The sequence below is a fragment of the Anopheles coluzzii genome, chromosome 2 (genome assembly GCF_943734685.1).
Source record: "Anopheles coluzzii chromosome 2, AcolN3, whole genome shotgun sequence".
NCBI classification, from domain to species: Eukaryota; Metazoa; Arthropoda; class Insecta; order Diptera; family Culicidae; genus Anopheles; species Anopheles coluzzii.
The window spans coordinates 56,521,328-56,540,576 of record NC_064670.1 but is presented as its reverse complement, the minus strand read 5'-3'; the positions used below and the strand labels follow the sequence as shown (position 1 = coordinate 56,540,576).

At 41.9% G+C, this 19,249-nt stretch overlaps 3 protein-coding genes across 3 annotated transcripts; 1 reads left to right on the top strand and 2 right to left on the bottom strand.

Moving 5' to 3' along the window:
- Positions 1 to 5,296: 5,296 nt before the first annotated feature.
- Positions 5,297 to 7,429, bottom strand: LOC120954023 (putative defense protein 3). Its single transcript, XM_040374553.2, has 2 exons — positions 6,868 to 7,429; positions 5,297 to 5,451 (listed from the first exon to the last, which is right to left on the bottom strand). Exons 1-2 carry the CDS (start codon positions 7,305 to 7,307, stop codon positions 5,370 to 5,372), a joined length of 522 nt encoding a protein of 173 aa, XP_040230487.1. The 5' UTR covers positions 7,308 to 7,429; the 3' UTR covers positions 5,297 to 5,369.
- Positions 7,430 to 10,571: 3,142 nt separating this feature from the next.
- On the top strand, positions 10,572 to 12,924 carry LOC120954021 (probable phosphoserine aminotransferase). The gene is made up of 4 exons (XM_040374551.2): positions 10,572 to 11,526; positions 11,610 to 11,982; positions 12,062 to 12,231; positions 12,406 to 12,924. Exons 1-4 carry the CDS (start codon positions 11,351 to 11,353, stop codon positions 12,779 to 12,781), a joined length of 1,095 nt encoding a protein of 364 aa, XP_040230485.1. The 5' UTR covers positions 10,572 to 11,350; the 3' UTR covers positions 12,782 to 12,924.
- Positions 12,778 to 13,614, bottom strand: LOC120954022 (guanosine-3',5'-bis(diphosphate) 3'-pyrophosphohydrolase MESH1). Its single transcript, XM_040374552.2, has 2 exons — positions 13,352 to 13,614; positions 12,778 to 13,278 (listed from the first exon to the last, which is right to left on the bottom strand). Exons 1-2 carry the CDS (start codon positions 13,479 to 13,481, stop codon positions 12,857 to 12,859), a joined length of 552 nt encoding a protein of 183 aa, XP_040230486.2. The 5' UTR covers positions 13,482 to 13,614; the 3' UTR covers positions 12,778 to 12,856.
- Positions 13,615 to 19,249: the final 5,635 nt, after the last annotated feature.

The following is a 19,249-nucleotide window of genomic DNA, read 5'->3' as shown; positions in this document are numbered from 1 at the left end:
GCTTGTTTGTAGATTTCGGAATTGCCTTTAAGTTAGATTAAGTATTCTAACTGGATCATTATGAGTCAAACGAGATAAAAGATCTGTTGGTGAAGTTTGAGCAATTTTGATCATAGCAGAAAATGTCATAAATATGTTATGAATAAAATGCGTCCAGTATTTTATCCACTTAGGTATACGAGAAGTTAGCTAAACACGGACACATTGAGGAAAATGTTTAAAATTTTGAGACATATGAATACATCGATGAATGTATAGGTTTTATTTTACATGCATATATAAATACATAATGTTTGAAGTTTCCGTCACTTTTGTTTTTTTTTTTTTGGTTTTTGTGCTCAATTAAAAATTTGTTATTAGCGGTTGTAAAAACCGGAAATACCTGAAATGGGAATCATGGACAAGAAATCGTTAGAAATCGAAAAGGGTTAACTATATTTAAATATTACCAGTACCGTTTCCAGGTGTATTGTTTACAACAATAAAATCCTGGTTATTTACGTTACAGTCCTGGTACGATTATGCTGTGAATTTAAGGACTGTAAGCTACACTTCCAATAATAGAATGAGCAGCTGAGGTTTTACTTACTTACTTATCCGGCGCTACAACCGCTTTGCGGTCTTGGCCTGCCTCAGGAGTGTCCGAAACCGCTCACGGTCCCGCGCCTTCGTCTGCCAGTCCGTTATCCCGGCCTTAATGGCGGACGCCTCCACGCCATCTTGCCACCTCAATTTGGGCCTACCACGCCTCCTCTGTCCTTGTGGACGGCCTAAAAAGACTTTACAGGCTGGGTCGTTCGTTTCCATGCGTACAACATGGCCAGCTCACCGAAGCCTGGCGAGCTTGATACGCTGCACGACAGTGAGGTCGCCGTACATCTCGTATAGCTCGTCATTATAGCTGCTCCTCCATTGTCCTTTAACACATACGGGGCCAAGTATCCTTCTGAGCATCTTCCTCTCGAACGCGGCTAACGAAGGTTTCGTCAGATTTGGACAGTGTCCATGTCTCAGAGGCGTATGTGAGTACTGGTACTATATACGTATTATATAGTCCCAGCTTCGTCCGTCGCGACAGGTTCTTTGAGGTGAACTGCTTTTTCAGGCTGTAGAATGACCGGTTGGCAGCCAGCATCCTTGCGCGCAACTCAGCTTCCATACTGTTGTCGTTGCTGACCTTTGACCCCAGATAGGTGAATTCTGGGACGACTTCAAAAGTGCGTTCACCTATCTGTACATCACGCCTACGTAGATTCGGATTATTTATTGGTAGGTCCGCTGATGTTGTTGATAAGTTTGGTCTTTGCCTCGTTTATATGCAATCCGAGGCTCTCTGCCGCCTGCTCAATCCCTTGGTAGGCTTCTGCTACATAGGAGAGCCGCAGACCAATGTTGTCTATATCATCAGCGTATAGGATCTATAGAATATATATGATATATAGGATATATCTGGGTTGACTTATAGAAGATGGTTCCCGTAGTCTCCACCCTCGAGTCGCGGATGGCCCTTTCTAGCGACAGGTTGAATAGGAGACATACAAGCCCGTCCCCCTGGCGCAGACCCTTGATGGTAGCAAAAGGTCCTGAGAGTTTTCCATCCACCCTCACCTGGCACGTGACGTTGGTCATAGTCATTCTAACTAGCCTTATCAGTTTGGCCGGGATTCCAAAAGAGCTCATAGCGTCATACAGTTTTACCCTGGCTATGCTATCATATGCGGCTTAGAAGTCAATGAAGAGATGGTATGTGTCGTGTCTGTATTCAGCCATCTTCTCCAAGATCTGCCGCATGGTGAAGATCTGATCAGTGGTTGATTTTCCGTTTCGGAATCCTCTTTGATAGTTTCCGACTATCTCTTCGATGTGCGGGACAAGGCGATCCTGAAGGATCAGGGAGAATATTTTATAGGCGGTATTCAACACCGTAATACCCCTGTAGTTGTTGCAGTCCAACCTGTCTCCCTTCTTGTATATGGGGTAGATGATGCCGAGATTCCAGTCACAAGGCATCGATTCGCTATCCCACACCTCAGTAACAATTTGATGAATCTCGTTTTCTAGTCGTGCACCTCCATTCTTGACCAGTTCAGCTGCAATTCCGTCGGTTCCGGGTGCTTTGTTATTTTTCATCCGACGGATAGCCTTTTGTGTTTTCCTCTATGCTAGGTGGCAGTAGCATGACACTATCGGCTAGTGGCGCTTCTAGCTGCTCGTTGAACTAGTCGTTGAGTAATTCATCAAAGTACTGAGCCCATCGCAAGAGGACCTCTGGATGGTTACTAACCAGATCTTCATCCTTGTTGCGACAGCAGGTTACCTTAGGTACAACGTTGTTTCGGTGACCTGCTATCGCTTGGTAAAACTTTCGTGACGGTACGTACGCCTCTCTGGTTTGCTCGTTTTCCCGCATGTTTTTCTCTTCCAAAGCATGCTTCTTGGAGCGGTGAACTCGTTTCTCTTCGCGTCTGAGCCGTGCATATTCCTCTGCGCATGCCCGCGTTCTATGCCGTTGCTGCATTGCTCGGTATGCAGTATTCTTACGTTCGGTCACTTGTCTGCATTCATCGTCGAACCAGCCAGATTTGGTGTTACCTCGGCGTGGTGGGAGTATATTTCTTGCACAGATTATTATTTTTGTTTTTAGAGCCACCTCTCGCTCGTAGTTTCATATCTGTTTTCTGGTAGTAGAGACTCTTCTAAAGCGGCCTTGAATTCCTGTTGAACAGTAATGTCCCTTAGAGAGTCCGTGTTGAGCCGAGGCTGCGTGTTTTCTCCGCCTCCATTGGCGTGGGGGCGGGCGATTCTACAACGTATCACTAGGCCAACCAAGTAGTGATCGGAATCGATATTGGCTCCTCGTTATGTTCTGACATTTAACAGACTCGACTGTCGTCGGTGGCTTATTAACACGTGGTCGATCTGGTTGAAGGATTCTCCACGCGGGTGCGCCCATGTAACCTTGTGGATTTTCTTGCGCGCAAATTTGGTACTTCCAATAACCAGATTGTTCGCTGCGGCGAACTGGACAAATCTACTACCATTATCGTTACTGTGCTCATGCAGACTGTGACAGCCAGTGTATTGGCGGTACATTGGCTCTCTATCGACTTTTGCATTGAAGTCCCCAAGGATGATTATGAGATCATGGTTCTAGCGAGGCGGCCGTAAAAAAGGTCCTTCTCCTCTTCCTCTTTCTCTTCGGTAGGGGCGTGAACGTTTATGAGGCTTATATTAAAGAATTTGCCTCGCATGCGCAGGGTGCATAGCCTATCGTTTACAGCCTTGAAATCCATGATTGCGGATTTCAACCGGAGACCTACGGCGAAACCCGTTCCGAGCACGCGGTGGCGGTCATGCTGTAGTATATGTCGTAGTAATGCTTACCACGCCTGTTGTGCACACCGTTCCATAGCTACCGATTCTCTTGTAAAGCTACGAGGTCCATGCTCAGTGTGGCTAGGGCATCATCAAGTTTGTTCAAGGCTCCGGCTTCGCTTAGAGAGTGTGGTGACACATGTTACCACTCTGCACGACGAAGACGTGTCGGAATAGTAGTTGGATGGGAGAGCCTGTATTATCCCTCACTGGGGCTTCGGATTCCATCCCATTACAGAGCTGAGGTTTTACAAGAACTAATTTTACCGAAGAGTTGCGACACTAGCGAGTTTGGTAGACTTGAGAGAATAGATCCTACAGACCATTTTTCCATCAAGTCTAAAGTCAACTTTTAAACGCCAGTCTTTGAAATTTAACAGAATTCCTTATTCCTAAACGGTTCAACTGCTCGATGTTAATTCAACACTGAAGCAAGTCGTTCAAGATACAGATGGGGATATTTTGCAGTAACTGGTCAAAATAACTAGTTACTCTATTTATTGATTATTTTGGTTTTGATCTGCGTTTTGATTGTTTGTAATTGTATTTGATTAATGTATTATTAACTAGTTTGCCAAATAATAATCATTAATTAACACTCAATACATTCAAACTCATTCAGTCCCACTCAAATTTTTTCTTCTGGTCGAGTAAAATTCCATACAACTCCTCCCTAGCCTATGCTATTGTTTTGCATACGAGAAAGTTTCCTTCAATCCTTGTTCAATCAGTTGTCAACATGTTCAAGCATCGTGCCGCCGTCATTGGTTTACGACAAATCGTTAAAGTGTCCACCGGTCTCAGGATGAATCGCAAAATTCTTCAGTAACCACATTTTTTATATACAACAATATCCTAGTCAACCTCAAATATAGTCCGATCTAGACTTTTTATGGTCGGTAACAACCACATTCAACAAGGTGCTTAAAACATTCAATCACATTAACCATGGTACTTTATAAAATATATAATAAATTAACGGATGAATGAAAGAAAAAACATTTGTTATAACAGCAACATATATGTTGCCATAACATTCGCTTTTGTCTTGCCAATGATGTATGTGTCATCAGCAAAGCCAAAAAGTTGGAAAGATAGGTAGAATATCGTACCACTGATGTTGTTGTCTAGCCCCTCGCTTAAAATGACACCTTCTGAGGCGATGTTGAAGAGCAAACAGGGGAGGTCGTCACCTCATTAAACGATGTTTAGTATCAACACTCTTATCGGCCAGAGCGATAAGAGAAAATAAAGAAACAATCAATGCTAACCGATCGTGATCTTGATTTTGCATCGGCCTCAAACAAGTGTATCCGAACCCCCAATGAAATTACTGGTTATGCGAGGTTTATTCGTTAAGAGAGGTATTTGTTGAGTATTAAGATTTGCTCGTTATGCCAATAACTTGTTATAGGGGGTTCCACTGTATGTTTCCAAGTTATGAGTGTAATGTGTACCGATGAATTGCAAGTAATTCGTATCTTCGCGTTAATTAAACTAAGCGTTTTCAATAAATCCATCGCAAAAGTAGAGGGCATTTCTTCGATAAAGATTTTTTTTAGTTCATTCATTAAGCTTCCTCCGGGCAATTCGGTACCCTTGTCGATTTTGATTGTTTATTTATTAAAATTCTCGAAATCCCCTTGGATGAAATTGAAATTGGATGTTTATTATAATAGAGTAAACTAGAGTTTTGATTCCTACTCCTAATGATATCCGAAAATGACTCCGTATCCAATCGAAAGATGGGCTGTGCCTGAACGAGTATGAATAATTTCTAATACTTCACGATTGCTCTCCTCGTTTGACCGCTAACAATGTTTTGCACCGTCAAGAACAAAACTTATTACATTGTGTTTCATCGAACAAGTAGAGATGATAAATTCGGATAACGATTAAACTACATGAATGGGAAACAAAATACTGAACGATGTACTATATTTACAAAACCAGCGTGCTCTGGCAACATGATTGTGCAGTTCTCCAAACTCGTCTTATTGATGGCGCCCAAATGGTGCAGGTACAGCGGCAATTATGCTCGACCAATAAGTACCGTAATTTTTTACAATAGTACCGCTGTAAAAAAAGGAAAGGAAAATCATATAGAATACATTAAATTGAATACCAATCTAGAACAAGTACGAAAAACCTGTTGCAGACGATACACGAGCACAGCAACAACACGACTGAATCTAACTAACTACAGTGGAGCGCCCGGGCTTCTCGGGACTTGACCTCGCCCGGATATGCGAATAACACGAATAATGAGTTAAATGATATATTTTATCACCAATTCCTGAATAATTTTTGGAAAATTATCTAATTTTTTTATAAAAATTACCTCGTTTTTATTAACTTTATGTTTTATCCAAAAGATATTTAAAATTTGCCTTGAATTATCGTGTCTTTTGTTATGACACTGTGCTTTTTTAAACGCTTTTTCAAATATCCTTCTCATAACGCAATATCACAATTGTATTGAACTGTCATTTCTCACCAGCACGGATAAACCGACAGCCGGATAAAAGGTACCCGAATAAACGGCGCTCCACTGTAATTCCAATTCCGGTATCTTTTCAGAGTTCATTACTAACTTTGTAATTTTGATATTTTCAATCAAATGATCCAAACATTTTGTATCAATATAAAAGTGGGCTGTTACTGTTGTTTATTCGAAGACTGTTGATTCCGTTTAAGTTACTCCACTGCAACGACACCCACCGACATGTACTGGCATATATTGCAGATATGTTTTCAAAGTGCTGACGAAGTTGCATTCTAAATAGGCCACATGCATTGAAGATTTATGGGCCACAAACAGGAACCAGTTTTCTATGACAGCAGTAGTGACCACTCTCCAAAATCGGTACCGTCAATTTATTGTGCGAATGACCGTTATGGAAGCGGGTTTTCGTCAAGCATCAACGAAAATATTTACTAGCGTCAACATAGTGCAACAAGTTGAATAATTGATGGGCAAACAGCAATTGTCTCTAACGCTCATAAGTGATGCTGTAGAGTGTCTTATTATGTAGATCACACGTCCCCATACTCCGAGCGTAATAGTAATAGACCGTTTCGAAGGGTACGGTTTCAACCGGAAGGTATTAACGTCTTAGTAAGCATAAGCTACGCAGGGAACCGGTTTAGCTGTAGATTGAAAACGTCGTTGATGTCGCTTTTTCATTTGACCTACATTGACCTGCCATTAAAGGCGTTCCATATGCAACCCGCTTGGCATCAGTGGTTTTGCCACATAGCCTGGCACCGGGTGGCATGGGAAATTCCTAATGTAATTTACGCTCAACCCACTGCACACTCGCCACTCGCTTGCATGCGTTTTGCACTGACACGCAACTCGCAAGGGTATATTTTGCCCACGACAAATCGCTTCAAGTTAGTTCCACCTTTTAGAGGTTGTTTCGAAAATCGAAAAATCGCACTTTGAACCTGCAACACGTTCGGTGTCGCGACAGGCGCAGCAGTACTTACGTGAAATAAACCTGCCCTTGGCGGTCTTTCGGTGCCTGCCAGACGAAGGTAGCCTGCTCCTTATCCCTGTTATCGGCGTGTGTCACCGACGAGCACTCTGGGATGGTTTTCGTGTTGGGTGTTTCGTACCACGAGCCGATCCATTCGTTTGTTTGTGCATCACGCGCCTGCAGGAAGAATCCTCGAAATACATCCTGCTGCCCGTGTATGGAGACCTGAATCTGTGTACCGGGACCGTACACGTTACTGCTCGCCGTCACTTGGTAAGGTAGGTTTGCCAGACTTTGACTGCGTGCCGCGCCATGATTCGGCTCGTTGGTGCGACTTTTTACACACGTATCCGCCGGTGCACCGTCTGGAAAAGCGTCCACTTTACCGATAACTAACAACGCGCAACAAACAAGGGTCAAAGCACTAAAGCTTCTATTTGTACGGTGCATTATAAAGAACGGTTTCAATAATGTTTTTTTGTTTTATAAACTATACTCCGTTTAGCGTGATTTGTAAGTAAAAGCGACAGTCAGCTCTGGGCTCGATTGTGGACTAAACGTCCAAAAACTCTATTACCACTTCTTTTATAATACTTTTGAGCCCCTACCTTTACTCCTTTCAGATTAGCAGTATTTAGAAGGGAGGGGTTTTTTCTGTCCCAAGTAGGAGGGACATTACTGCAGCCGCTGCCGAGTTCCAGCCTCGTTGGGTCGATGCGTTCATACACGTGGCCGCAGAGTGGGGACAAACAATTATGTTTCGGTTAATCAAAGTGCACGCACTTTGCCTGCCGGTGGATTATAAGTGGATTTGGTGAATGAACGGTTGGAAATTGGAATTATGTTATGTCTCCCCCTCCTTTCGGATGCGATGCAGACCTATGGAGGTTCGGTTTCGTCTCACCGGTTTCGAATTGCATTCACCATGATCAAAATACAAGACAGTAGTAACCTTCAACTCACCGGTTGATCCGAGAAGAGCTCTTTACAACCACCGGTCCAAAGTTTTATTACGTTGGTTCGAGAAGGTTTTCGTTACTCTCTTGGCCAATACAAGGTTGAAATGTGAAGAGAAAACATTAGGCTTTATTGAAAGAAATAACACTTTACATCAAACGATCGTCAGATCAGATTGTACAAAGTTCAAAGGTTTCATACTGAAATTGTTATGCATAATGGATTATTTTTTAATCAGCTTTATGTAACTAAATATAAGTAAATATTATGATTATTTTGGAACGATTAGTAGTTTTTTAGTCGTTTAATGTTTAGTGGTTTAGTTTTTTTCTTCTAACAAATGCCTCGTTATCCGTTTAATGAAGAACATGTGTGTAATATAGCAAGAGGCTCCAGCTTGTCCACGAGGTCCACGGAAGAATTGATTTTTAAACGAAAATATATTATACATTTTTATGAAACAAGATATACTTAAAATTAAATTTTCTAAAGAGTCATGAAAAATCCAATTTTCTTTGCACCTACTGATGTTAGTAAATCACTAGAATCCAAAATTATAAAACTGGTTATAATCGAGATATAATGATGATTTGCTTTAATACCTCCAACCACAAAAGCAAACCGCCCCCCCCCCCCCTCCCTTCTATTTCTCTCTCGCCCCTACCGTATGGAATAGGACAACGATTTTAATTAATATACATATAATTAAAAACATCTCATGCCTGTTTTTCCAAAGTTATGGAAATGAATTAACAAGGTAATACAATATTTCTTCTACGTTATATTGGCTGCAGGTAGTCGCAGTGACAATTACTAAGAAAACGAGGACCAAAACGGTTTACGGAGTAATAATAAATTACATTAAAATGTATATCCTGGCCAACAGTAATATTTTAAAATATTTTTCAAATCAAATCGATCAATCAAATCCATTTTAATTCAATTATTAAATAAAAGCAAATGCCGACATTCTCAGTTTCCAAGCGCAGATAGTGGCTCTCGGAGCGGTAGAAATATCTGGGATAGCCTAGAGTCTTAAACAGCTGCATAATCTACTCTATAGATGATCGAGCGTTGTGTAGACGCGACAATTCATGCAAAGGCCAGGATGTGTTTCGAATCCCATATGGACCATTTACTTAAATTTTAGCAGATCTGTATGAGGCCGGTGTGGCCATATAGCTTTAATTACGAAGAAGTATAAGGACAATAGCAAGTAATTACATTTATCCAGCAGGCTGTCGCAGATGTTTGGCACTAGGCCATCGTTGGCTTGTATTGTGCAAGCGCCAGTTAATCTATTGAGATTGTTCCGTAGTACTACTCACTAGGTTCGTTCGCCCCCGTAATTCCAACCCAAGTATAGTGCGTTGAGCAGCTATACTATAACGAACATATGAATTCAAATAAGGCGTGTTAAACATGATTGGAAAATTGGCGATTACTTAAAGAGCATAAAATGTATGTTTGGTCTATTTCTTCGTGAAACAAACTACCCCGGCCATGTAATTAGACATATGTCACTATATACTAGTGATGAGAAAAATGAAGTTTTTGTCGGAATCGATTCCGGCTAGCTCCGCAGTTTTCTGGAATCGATTCCTTATAGTTGGTCCGGTATCAGTTTCCGGAATCGATTCCGGAATTGGTTTCGGAATCGGCTCCAGATTCGGAATAGACTCCAGAATTGATACCGGAATCGGAATTGGCTCCGGAATCGGAATCAGTTCCGGAATCGGAATCAGTTCCGGAATCGGAATCAGTTCCGGAATCGGAATCGACTCCGGGATCAATTCCGGAATCGGAATCGGTTCCGGAGTCAGAATCGGCTCTCAAATCGGAATTGGCTCCTAAATTAGAATCGGCTTCCAGACGGAGTCAGTTTTGGCATCGCCATAAAAATAGGCGTTTGGGACCAATCATACTACATATTGATAACCGCCAAAAATCAAAATGAACTTGTAAAAGATCCATTCTCATGGAGATTCCCGGACTGACTTCGCTTCTAAAACTTCTTTTTTTTAATTCAAGAACTAATTCACATTCCGGAGGTAATTCTAATTCTGGAATCAATTATGATTCCGTTATCGGGGCAAATTGCGATTCAGATCAATTCCGATTCCGGAGCCAACTCGAGAATCGGCTCCGGAGTAAATTCGGGAATCGGCTCCGAAGTCAACTCTGGAATCGGCAACGGAGTCAACTCCGGAATCGGCTCAGGAGTCAACTCCAGAATTGACTCTGGCATCGGCTCCGGAATCGACTCCGGAAACGGAATCGATTCCAGCATAGGAATCGGCTCCGGAATTGGAATCATATGCAAACGAAATATAGTTCCGTTCCCTAGCCTTGGCTACCGTATGGTTCGGAAGGAAATAGATCATATCCGGCCATGTAGGAGCTATGCAATAGACACCTGGACAACTGGGCATATTTAAAATAGTTAAGACGGGCATTATTATTTATTTTTCCCACTATCGGAGTATTTTCCTTTTTATTCGTTATTCGCACGTCGAAGTGCAACTACAAATAAATAATTCGTATAAGTGCCGTACTTGAATTCCGTTAATCTGTCTACCCCGTTCTGATACGGGTAATCTAATCTGTGCAGCAGTAGTGAGTGTTCCGGTTAAGTTGTTTGTTGCCGATTGTTGCGCTGCTGTACACTTTGTTGTCACGGGCGCGCTTTCATCGGTGGCGATGTTTCAAACCAACCAAGTGATATTTTTATGATCGTTGCCATTTACACACTACACATAGGTACCGAACAGGGCTGTATTGCGGATTGATCGTGTGGAATGTACTACAATGAGATGCAAAGGGAAGTGATTACGGTGGAGTGTATCATTCACCCACAGATAGGAACAGTATAGAAGAGTACAATCGAACGATTCTATTATCGTTCAGACGGGCGTTCACGGTAGGAGGAATAGAACAAGTAGGAAGTATAGAACAACAGAACAACATCTTGTTCGTACGATTTCGCCACGAGAGAACAAATCCTGAAAGTGAATATTGGCCAGTCGACAATAACTGATAAGAGGCGCCCCGTACATTGCGATCCAGCACGCTAGAGCGAGACGCCACATACTTTCACAAATCGAATATGCATTACGACGGCGCGCGACGTGTTTGCGCACAGTCAGTGTACCCCCGGATCCCGCCCGTCGATCTGCCCTTGCTTAAGTGAACTGCTCCCTTTGGCTCGTTGACAAACGGGTCTTATTTGCCGCTTGTCGCTATTGCCCACGTTCTTGTAAACCGGTTAGAACAGGCTCATCTTTCGAAGCAGACAGATAGAGTGCCGTCTTGTAGCGGAGGTCGAGACGAGTGGTTCCCGGGTTAATTTGCGGAGCGTAACGGCAATTTTGTTGCCACCGCTGTCCACATTCAAGAACTGTCCGGCGCGAGATACAGTCGATTACAAACGAAACAGTCCGCTCGTGTGCACGCAGGGAACAATACAGTGAAGGTCAATACAGGGGGTGCTAAGGTGATTTCGATTGAAGCACAACAACCATCCGCCGGTGAAAATAATGGTAATCAACTTTGGGGCAGGTCCAGCGAAGTTGCCTCGCGAGGTGTTGGTGGAAGTACAGAAAGACCTTGTCGAGTATGGAACTAGTGGTATGAGTGTGATGGAAATGTCCCATCGCGGAAACACCTATGTTGCCCTGCATGATAACACATTGGCTCTGGTTAAGGAACTGCTGTGAGTATCGCTACTGTTGACTAACAAACCGTCCAGAATCGCACATTAGTTGGTAGATTCTCATCCGTTTTCCTCTTCTCCAGTGATGTGCCGGATAACTATAAAATCCTGTTGATGCAAGGAGGAGGAACGGGACTGTTTGCTGCCGTTGCGATGAATCTTATCGGTAAAACGGGAAAGGCGGACTACCTTGTTACGGGAAGCTGGTCTTCGATGGCCGCCAAAGAAGCGGCACGGTACGGAACGGTTAATTGGGTTGTGCCCAAGCAGGATAAGTATACCGGCATTGCGGATCCGACTCAATGGAAGCTTGACCCGGAAGCCTCGTACGTGTATTACTGTGACAATGAAACAATTGGTGGAATCGAATTTGACTCGGTGCCAGAAACCAACGGCGTGCCGTTGGTGGTGGATATGTCTTCAAACATGATGTCTCGACGAATTGATATTAAGAAAGTGCGTACAACTGACCATCATTTGACGTGACACTGTACATGCTAATGCTACAACTGATTCTGCTTTTCTACATCTACAGTTTGGCGTTATCTTTGCCTGTGCGCAGAAGAACATCGGCCCATCCGGTATTACATTAGTGATAGTGCGCGAAGATCTGATTGGGCACGCAATGCCAATTACTCCGACAATTTTTGATTTTAGTGTCATCGCTAAAGCCAATTCAATTAGCAACACGCCGCCAACGTTTATGTAAGTCATGTGTTGAATAGATAACGCACACAGCATCTAGGTTGTTGCAAGTTCTTCATGGAGCGGACTGCTATCACTGACGATGCAAGCAAAACACAGTATGCAGACCGCTGCACGCTTATCGCTTGTTTGTTTACCCTTTCCTTCATCCGTTTCTTCCAACCTTCTCAACAGCATCTATGTGATGGGACGGGTGTTTGCTTGGATCAAGCGCAACGGTGGCGTTGATGAGATGTACCGCCAGTCAATGGTTAAGTCGCAGTTAATATACGATGTGGTTGCGAAATCTAACGGATTTTACTTCTGCCCGGTGGAAGCAAAGGTGCGCAGCCGAATGAACGTGCCATTTCGCGTCGGAGGTCCGAATGGAGACGAAGAGCTCGAGAAACAATTCTTAAAAGGCGCAGAAACCCTCGGCATGCAACAGCTGAAGGGTCACCGTTCGGTTGGTGGAATTCGTGCCTCCCTGTACAATGCGGTTACGGTCGAGGAAACGACGGCCTTGCAACAGTACATGCTGGAGTTTTTGAAGAAGCATCAAAAATCTTAAAAACCTAGTGGTCAGTTTATTGCCGTATACCATCGGGCGGCACGCAGTTTACTTGCTAAGTAGTAAAATATACATTTAATTGACATTCTCCTGCCGAAATATATCATCCAGAATGGATTCTAACGATTCGTTCGTTCCCTTCAGATTATCGCAAACTTTTTTCGCCCAAATGAAATATTCGCGACATCTTTCGTTAGTCCAATTTTTCGGTTTACAGCGTTGAAGATCACGAAGATTGTAAATTTTATCGGCGAGCTTCACCAGTTTGGCCTGATGACTCTTCTTACTAGCATGCTCAATCTGTAGCCGTTTCCGCTCTTGTTTCGGCAGCGACTTATCGTCCGTTACCTCTTGCACGATAGCGCGCACGGTTGGGCCAAACAGAGATTCAATTTCTTCGAACGAAGTGTCAGTATCTTCTACGGTGTCGTGGAGGATGGCGGCTTGCAATACTTCTAAATCCGTAATCCCTGCTTCAGTAAGAATGTAGGCAACACCTGAAAAGGCACAAGTTCCATAACCGGCGCTACATTACTTCCGAGTATTAGAGCAAGCTGTCTATTCACTTACCGATAGGGTGATTAATGTATGGGGTTTCATCGGAATCCAGACGACGTTGATTCCTATGTTTTATAGCTGCAAAATTTATGCATTTGGTGTAAATTGTTATAAAATTCTGCGGGATTGAAGAGTGCTCCATGGTATGAATAACATTTGTTTTTATTTACATAAGTTCGACAGACAGCAGAGACAGTCATTTTGTAGTGATGGGCACAAACGAAATACGGAACAGACAGTTCTAATTCTACACGACAGTTATTTTGGCGAAAATCGCATACGAAAGTATGCCATCGCAACCAAGATGGAATATAGAGGAGGTGTCTTCTTAGGCAGCGGTCTAATCTTGTTGCGCGCAACATTGTTGCTCGGAAACATATCGCTGAGCTGGTCTATGAATGTTGCTGACAACATTTCGGTTTGACATTGTTCAGCTTCAAAAATTGCCATTTTACAGCTCAGAGTTAGAGTTAGTTATTTTTTATCATTCACTTGTTGAATAAAGTGTTGAAAAAATAAAATATACACCAAAAAATGTATTATAAAGGTTTAAATACAAATTTAGCGGATGTCAACAAAACGCACACTGCTGCTGTGTCATTTCATACACCCGATTACCATGACCAAGGTAAATAGAAAATGTTGCCTGACAAAAATCAAATTGGTTTGAATTTGGCTGGCAACAAAGTTGCGCGAGCTGTCAAAATCCATACATTTTGCCAGCAACAATGTTGCGCGCAACAAGATTAGACCAACCCAACCAGCATTATCGCGCGATTTTTATGTGTATCTATCATTTTTCTCATTCTAACATTCACAAAATTTTTCTTTCTGCCTCGCTCTTCTGGGTGTTGGTCTGTATTTGCTTGCGACTTGGCTGTGTCGCATCAACGATTCGCATGTTTCATTTAGCTCATCCCTTTCCATCGTTGGAGAGAAACTCTTGCGTCTCGCTTTTCTGGGACTTGTCCATTTTCGCTTGCTACACCAATCGTTCACGCAAGCGTTCTCCTCTCGCCCGCTCTTTGTATCATTGTACAGGTACTCCCCGATATACGCTATCAATGCGTACCGGAGGCAATAGCGTATCTCGAATATTCAATAGCGAAAGTCGAATTTCGAGGTTTTCAGTCAAATTATAACTAATATCCGTATAACTTTGCATGAAGTGGTAGGTTTTAGCCACTAAATTAGTTATTTGATCTAATTTCAACTGAATTTTTCAATTTTATACCATTTGAAATGGTTTTTAATATTCAACCAAAGGGAATTTATTTTGCATTTGACATTCGATTTATAAAATTAGTACTACTTGTTCAAAGAACCGTCAAATTTAGAAAAAAAGCGTATAGCGAAATCGTGTATATCGAGTATGGCGTATATCGGGGAATACCTGTATAGCCACACGAGGAAGGCGCTGCTTCGCGTTCACATGAAAATGTGATAGTGTGAAATCAAGTTTGCAAGCGGTAGGACGCGTCGGTGTGTGTCCGTTTTTTCTCTCGTGAAACCAGTACGGAAAAACTATTTGGTAAGTACAGTTTTTAATAAAGGGTTATATCAATCTTTATCAAACTGATTTGTATTGATAATTGTGATATAAAATCAATTTCGTTTTTTTTAAAGAAATCGTAACACACGCATGAACGGAAGTGAGCACGGACCACAACAGAAGCAATATTCAATTGGTTGGTAAGTATTGTGCTTGACGTTAAATTGAACAGCTGTTGGCAAAATAATTAATATTTCCTTCTATCCCTAGGAGTGCCGAAAACAGAACAGGAGAGGAAAGAAGGCAGGACCGATCCGATCCTCCAACGTGCTAGCGCCTGGTAGAGGAGAGGCGGCAGGAAGGTAGAGACGAACATCCACCTCGCTAGTGCAGCACGTAGGAGCAGCAAGAGGGAAGCAAGCAGGACGCGTACACACCATTCGACGAAAGCAAAGCTGGAGGAAAGGAAGAACGAGGAGAGAAGGCAGGCAAGACGGGTACGTGTGTATCCCGCACCGGTTTTAGGCAGTGTGAATTGTGTGAGTATGTTAATATGTATGTGCGAGTAAGAAGGTAAAATAAAGAGCGTAAGCATGTGCAGAATGGACAAAAGAGAGTAAGAGTCTTTGTAGGGAGAATGGAGAGAATGAAAGAAATTGAACAATAATGTAGTATACAGAAACTAGATGTATGATACACGCTGTCGCACCGTTGCAGAGACGTGCTCTTTAGTGCTGCTAATGAGCACGATTTGAGAACGTTTTGAGCCCGTTTTTTCTCATACAAAATTTCAAAATGTCGCGCGATAATGTCGGTTGGGAATGCCTTAGCGTTTGGTATGTTGCCATTTAGAGATTCAGTTTGACAACAGCCGTCGATATTTGTTTACAGACAGCAGCTGCATTATAACGTGTAAAAAGCCGATTAATGGAGTGTGGAAGCAAAATACAAATTTTTATTGCTAAACAAATGTTTATTAAATGAAAACAATTCATTTATCCCATCCAAATACCAGCAACATTCGTCGCATTTGACAACTGCCGTCGATCCTGGTTTTGTGCTTTTTTCTAAAACCTCGATGCCCAATTGTTCTACATGACGACACCTCCTTTCTACCCACTTTGGCCCCAACGCCCTTGCATTTACCTTGCATAAGCTGTGAGGGCAAGCAGTTTTTCCGTCCATAGTTTTAGCAGGTCAACTCGTACGACTTAACAACATGCCCGTCATGGGTTCAAGCCCCAACTAATCCCGTGCCGCCATACGTGGGACTGACTATCCTGCTATGGGGGGGGGGGGGGGGTAATCAAGTCACTGAAAGCCAATTCCATAAGTCCCAAATAGCCAGAATCAGCTTAATCAGCTCTACACATTTGTACATTTTCACGCTAAAGATCGCTGCTTGAATTCGCCTTTTGCAGTAGATAAACAGCATCAAAGTTCTATGTGGGTCTTTCAAACAGCGCCTAAGCAGCTTCCTTATGCCACGGTGCCAGGGATTATTTTTCTTTGTGTTTTATTTTCAAGCAAGCGTCATCGATGAAATAAACAACAAGATTTTTTTCGTTTAAACACATGTGTATATTTTTAATTTCTTTGTATTGATGAATTACACAGAAATTTACACAATTTACTGATAATTCACAATCACTTCACTCAATATTCATTCTTCAATTAACGAATCTAACTTGTGCAGCAGCAATGAGATGATTGCCGGCGTCAGTCTTTGACACTTTGACCAGAGCCACCTAGTACCGATGTCATGCATTAAAAAGCTATAAAGTTCCACCAAGTTCAGTACCCTTTCTTAACAAGCCTTCAAGTTCCATCATGAACCCTACACATAATGCTAATCAGCCGCAAAGTTCCAAAGAGTGCCATGTGCCTGTTAAAAAGCTCCATAGTTCCGCAAAGTACCGTCTATCTCTTAATCAGCCACAAAGTACGACATCGGAACGATTTTTCGTTAAACAGCCCCAAATCAGCTATAAAGTACGAGCTGGCTATTTGGGGTGGTACAGGCAGGCCTTGACCGACAACAGTTGTTGAACCAAAAGAAGAAGAAGAAGTTTTAGCAGGTGTAAATATAGGGTAAGTGTACCAATTATGGCTATATTAGGTCTGCAAGATACCGATTTTACTCCTGTAAGTATTGGGTAAAATATAAAAATCTATACAGGGGTTGTCGACATACAGTAGAGCGCCGTTTATCCGGATACCTTTTATCCGGCTGTCCGTTTATTCGTGCTGTTGAGAAATAAAAGTTCAATGCAAAGGTGACATTACGTTATGAGGAGGATATTTGAAAAAGCAGTTAAAAGAGCACATTAGCAAAAAACACGATAATTCAAGGCAAATTTCAAATATTCTCATTAAAAAAACATGTAGGGTAACTGTACCAGTATTCGGCAGTGTACCTGTTTTCGGCAGGGTAACTAAAAACGTGTAATTACGCAAAAACGCGTTGAAAATTGTATCAACATATATTTTTTACATAGAGATATGCTCATTTGTTATTCATATACGAAGTTTCACATCATTTCCATGCATATTTTTCAAAATATCAAACAAAATGTGTAGAGTTCAACATCCCAAATAGCCAGAATTGCTTAAGCAGCTCATTTTGGCACGCTAAAGATCGCTGCTCTAATTCGCCTTTTGCAGTAGATAAACAGCATCAAAGTTCCAGGCGGTCCTTCTAAATAGCGCCTAAGCAGCTTCCTTAAGCTACGGTGCTGGGGATTATTTTTCTTTGTGTTTTATTTTCAAGCAAGCGTCATCGATGAAATAAACAACAGGATTTGTTTTGTTTGTGTACATGTGTATATGATTTTTAATTTTTCAATCCTTAATATTCATAAATTACACGAAACGTATCACAAGTTACTGTACAATCACAATCACTTCCTTCAAAATCCCTTCTTCAAAGAACTAATCTAACTTGTACAGCAGCAATGAGATGATTGGCGGCGTCTGTCTTTGACACTTTGACAAGACCAACCTTGTACCGATGTCATGCATTAAAAAGCTATGAAGTTCGTCTATCTTTTAATCAGCCACAAAGTACGACATCGGAACGATTTTTCGTTAAACAGCCCTAAATCAGCTATAAAGTACGAGCTGGCTATTTGGGCAGTCGGAGCCGTACTCTGCAGCCGCCAGACTGTCTCTATTCTTCAACGCCTACTTAGTTGCAACTCACATCAAAGCGGCCCCAAGCGCCACAGATTAAGCTTAAACGACTGGAAAATTGAATATCCATAGAAAAAAAATGAAAGCTCCACAGCTTCATTGGTTTGATCAATAGATAGCGTATTAAAACTAATCATTATATTGCTATCCTTTTCTTGCAATGTGTTTCGACAAGTTTCTTCTTATTATGACCTATATAGCCTTCTAAATTTCCGACCAAAAATCTATATAAATGGTCGTGTGGTCAGATACGTGGGTCAGATACCTCACTTGCTTCAGTGCTGGTGGTTTCCATTGGAGTTTAGTATTTAACCAATCGTATCGCCGTTCTAGTTCTAGCGATGCATAACTTCAATGCGAAACCATACAACAGTACAAAGGAAATGAAAGCTCTCCTCCAAGCGAGGAAGCTCAACTGGTTGGGTATCCCACAAACAGATAGCGCCACCAGCTTTTTTGCTATTTTTAGAAGGCATGAGTCGTTTGCCGTCTGCTAAACGAAGTCTTTCTATGTTCCGTTTAGGTAGAGTGCTTGAGTCGTTTAGAAGCCGTTTAGTGGTCGTTTAGTGGATTTGTGGCACTTGAGCATGAGTCGTTTGCCGTCTGCTAAACTAAGTCTTTCTATATTCCGTTTAGGTAGAGAGCTTGAGTCGTTTAGAAGGCGTTTAGTGGTCGTTTAGTGGATTTGTGGCACTTGGGGCTGTAAAAATGGCCAGCATAATGCCCAAAATGGGCAACATAAAATTAATAATTTAAGTACTTTTTAACACCATTCTTAGGAAAGTGGGAATGTAAAACTGTTTTAAACATTTGTGTCTACCTATTGGCATTAATTAAAAAATTTACCGACCCGTATTCGCGTTGCCGAATATAGGAGCACAGCCTGCCGAAAATAGGACCTAACTGCCCAAAATAGGAACAAAAACAGTGTTTGCATTTTCATGAATATCGCTAGAAAATCGATTTGAAACGGCAAATAAAAAATAGCACAACATAATTTGATAGTTTATCATTCAAAATAACGTCACTTTCATGAAAAGTAACAAAAATTGTAAGTTTACAAGCAGTTTTTGTGAAACTGTTGCACTAACCTGCCCAATACTGGTACATTTACCCTAGTTAATAAAAACTAGGTTATTTTTATCAAAAAATAAGATAATTTTCCAAAAATTAATCAGAAATTGGTAAAAATATATACCATTTGACTTATTATCCGTGTTATTCGC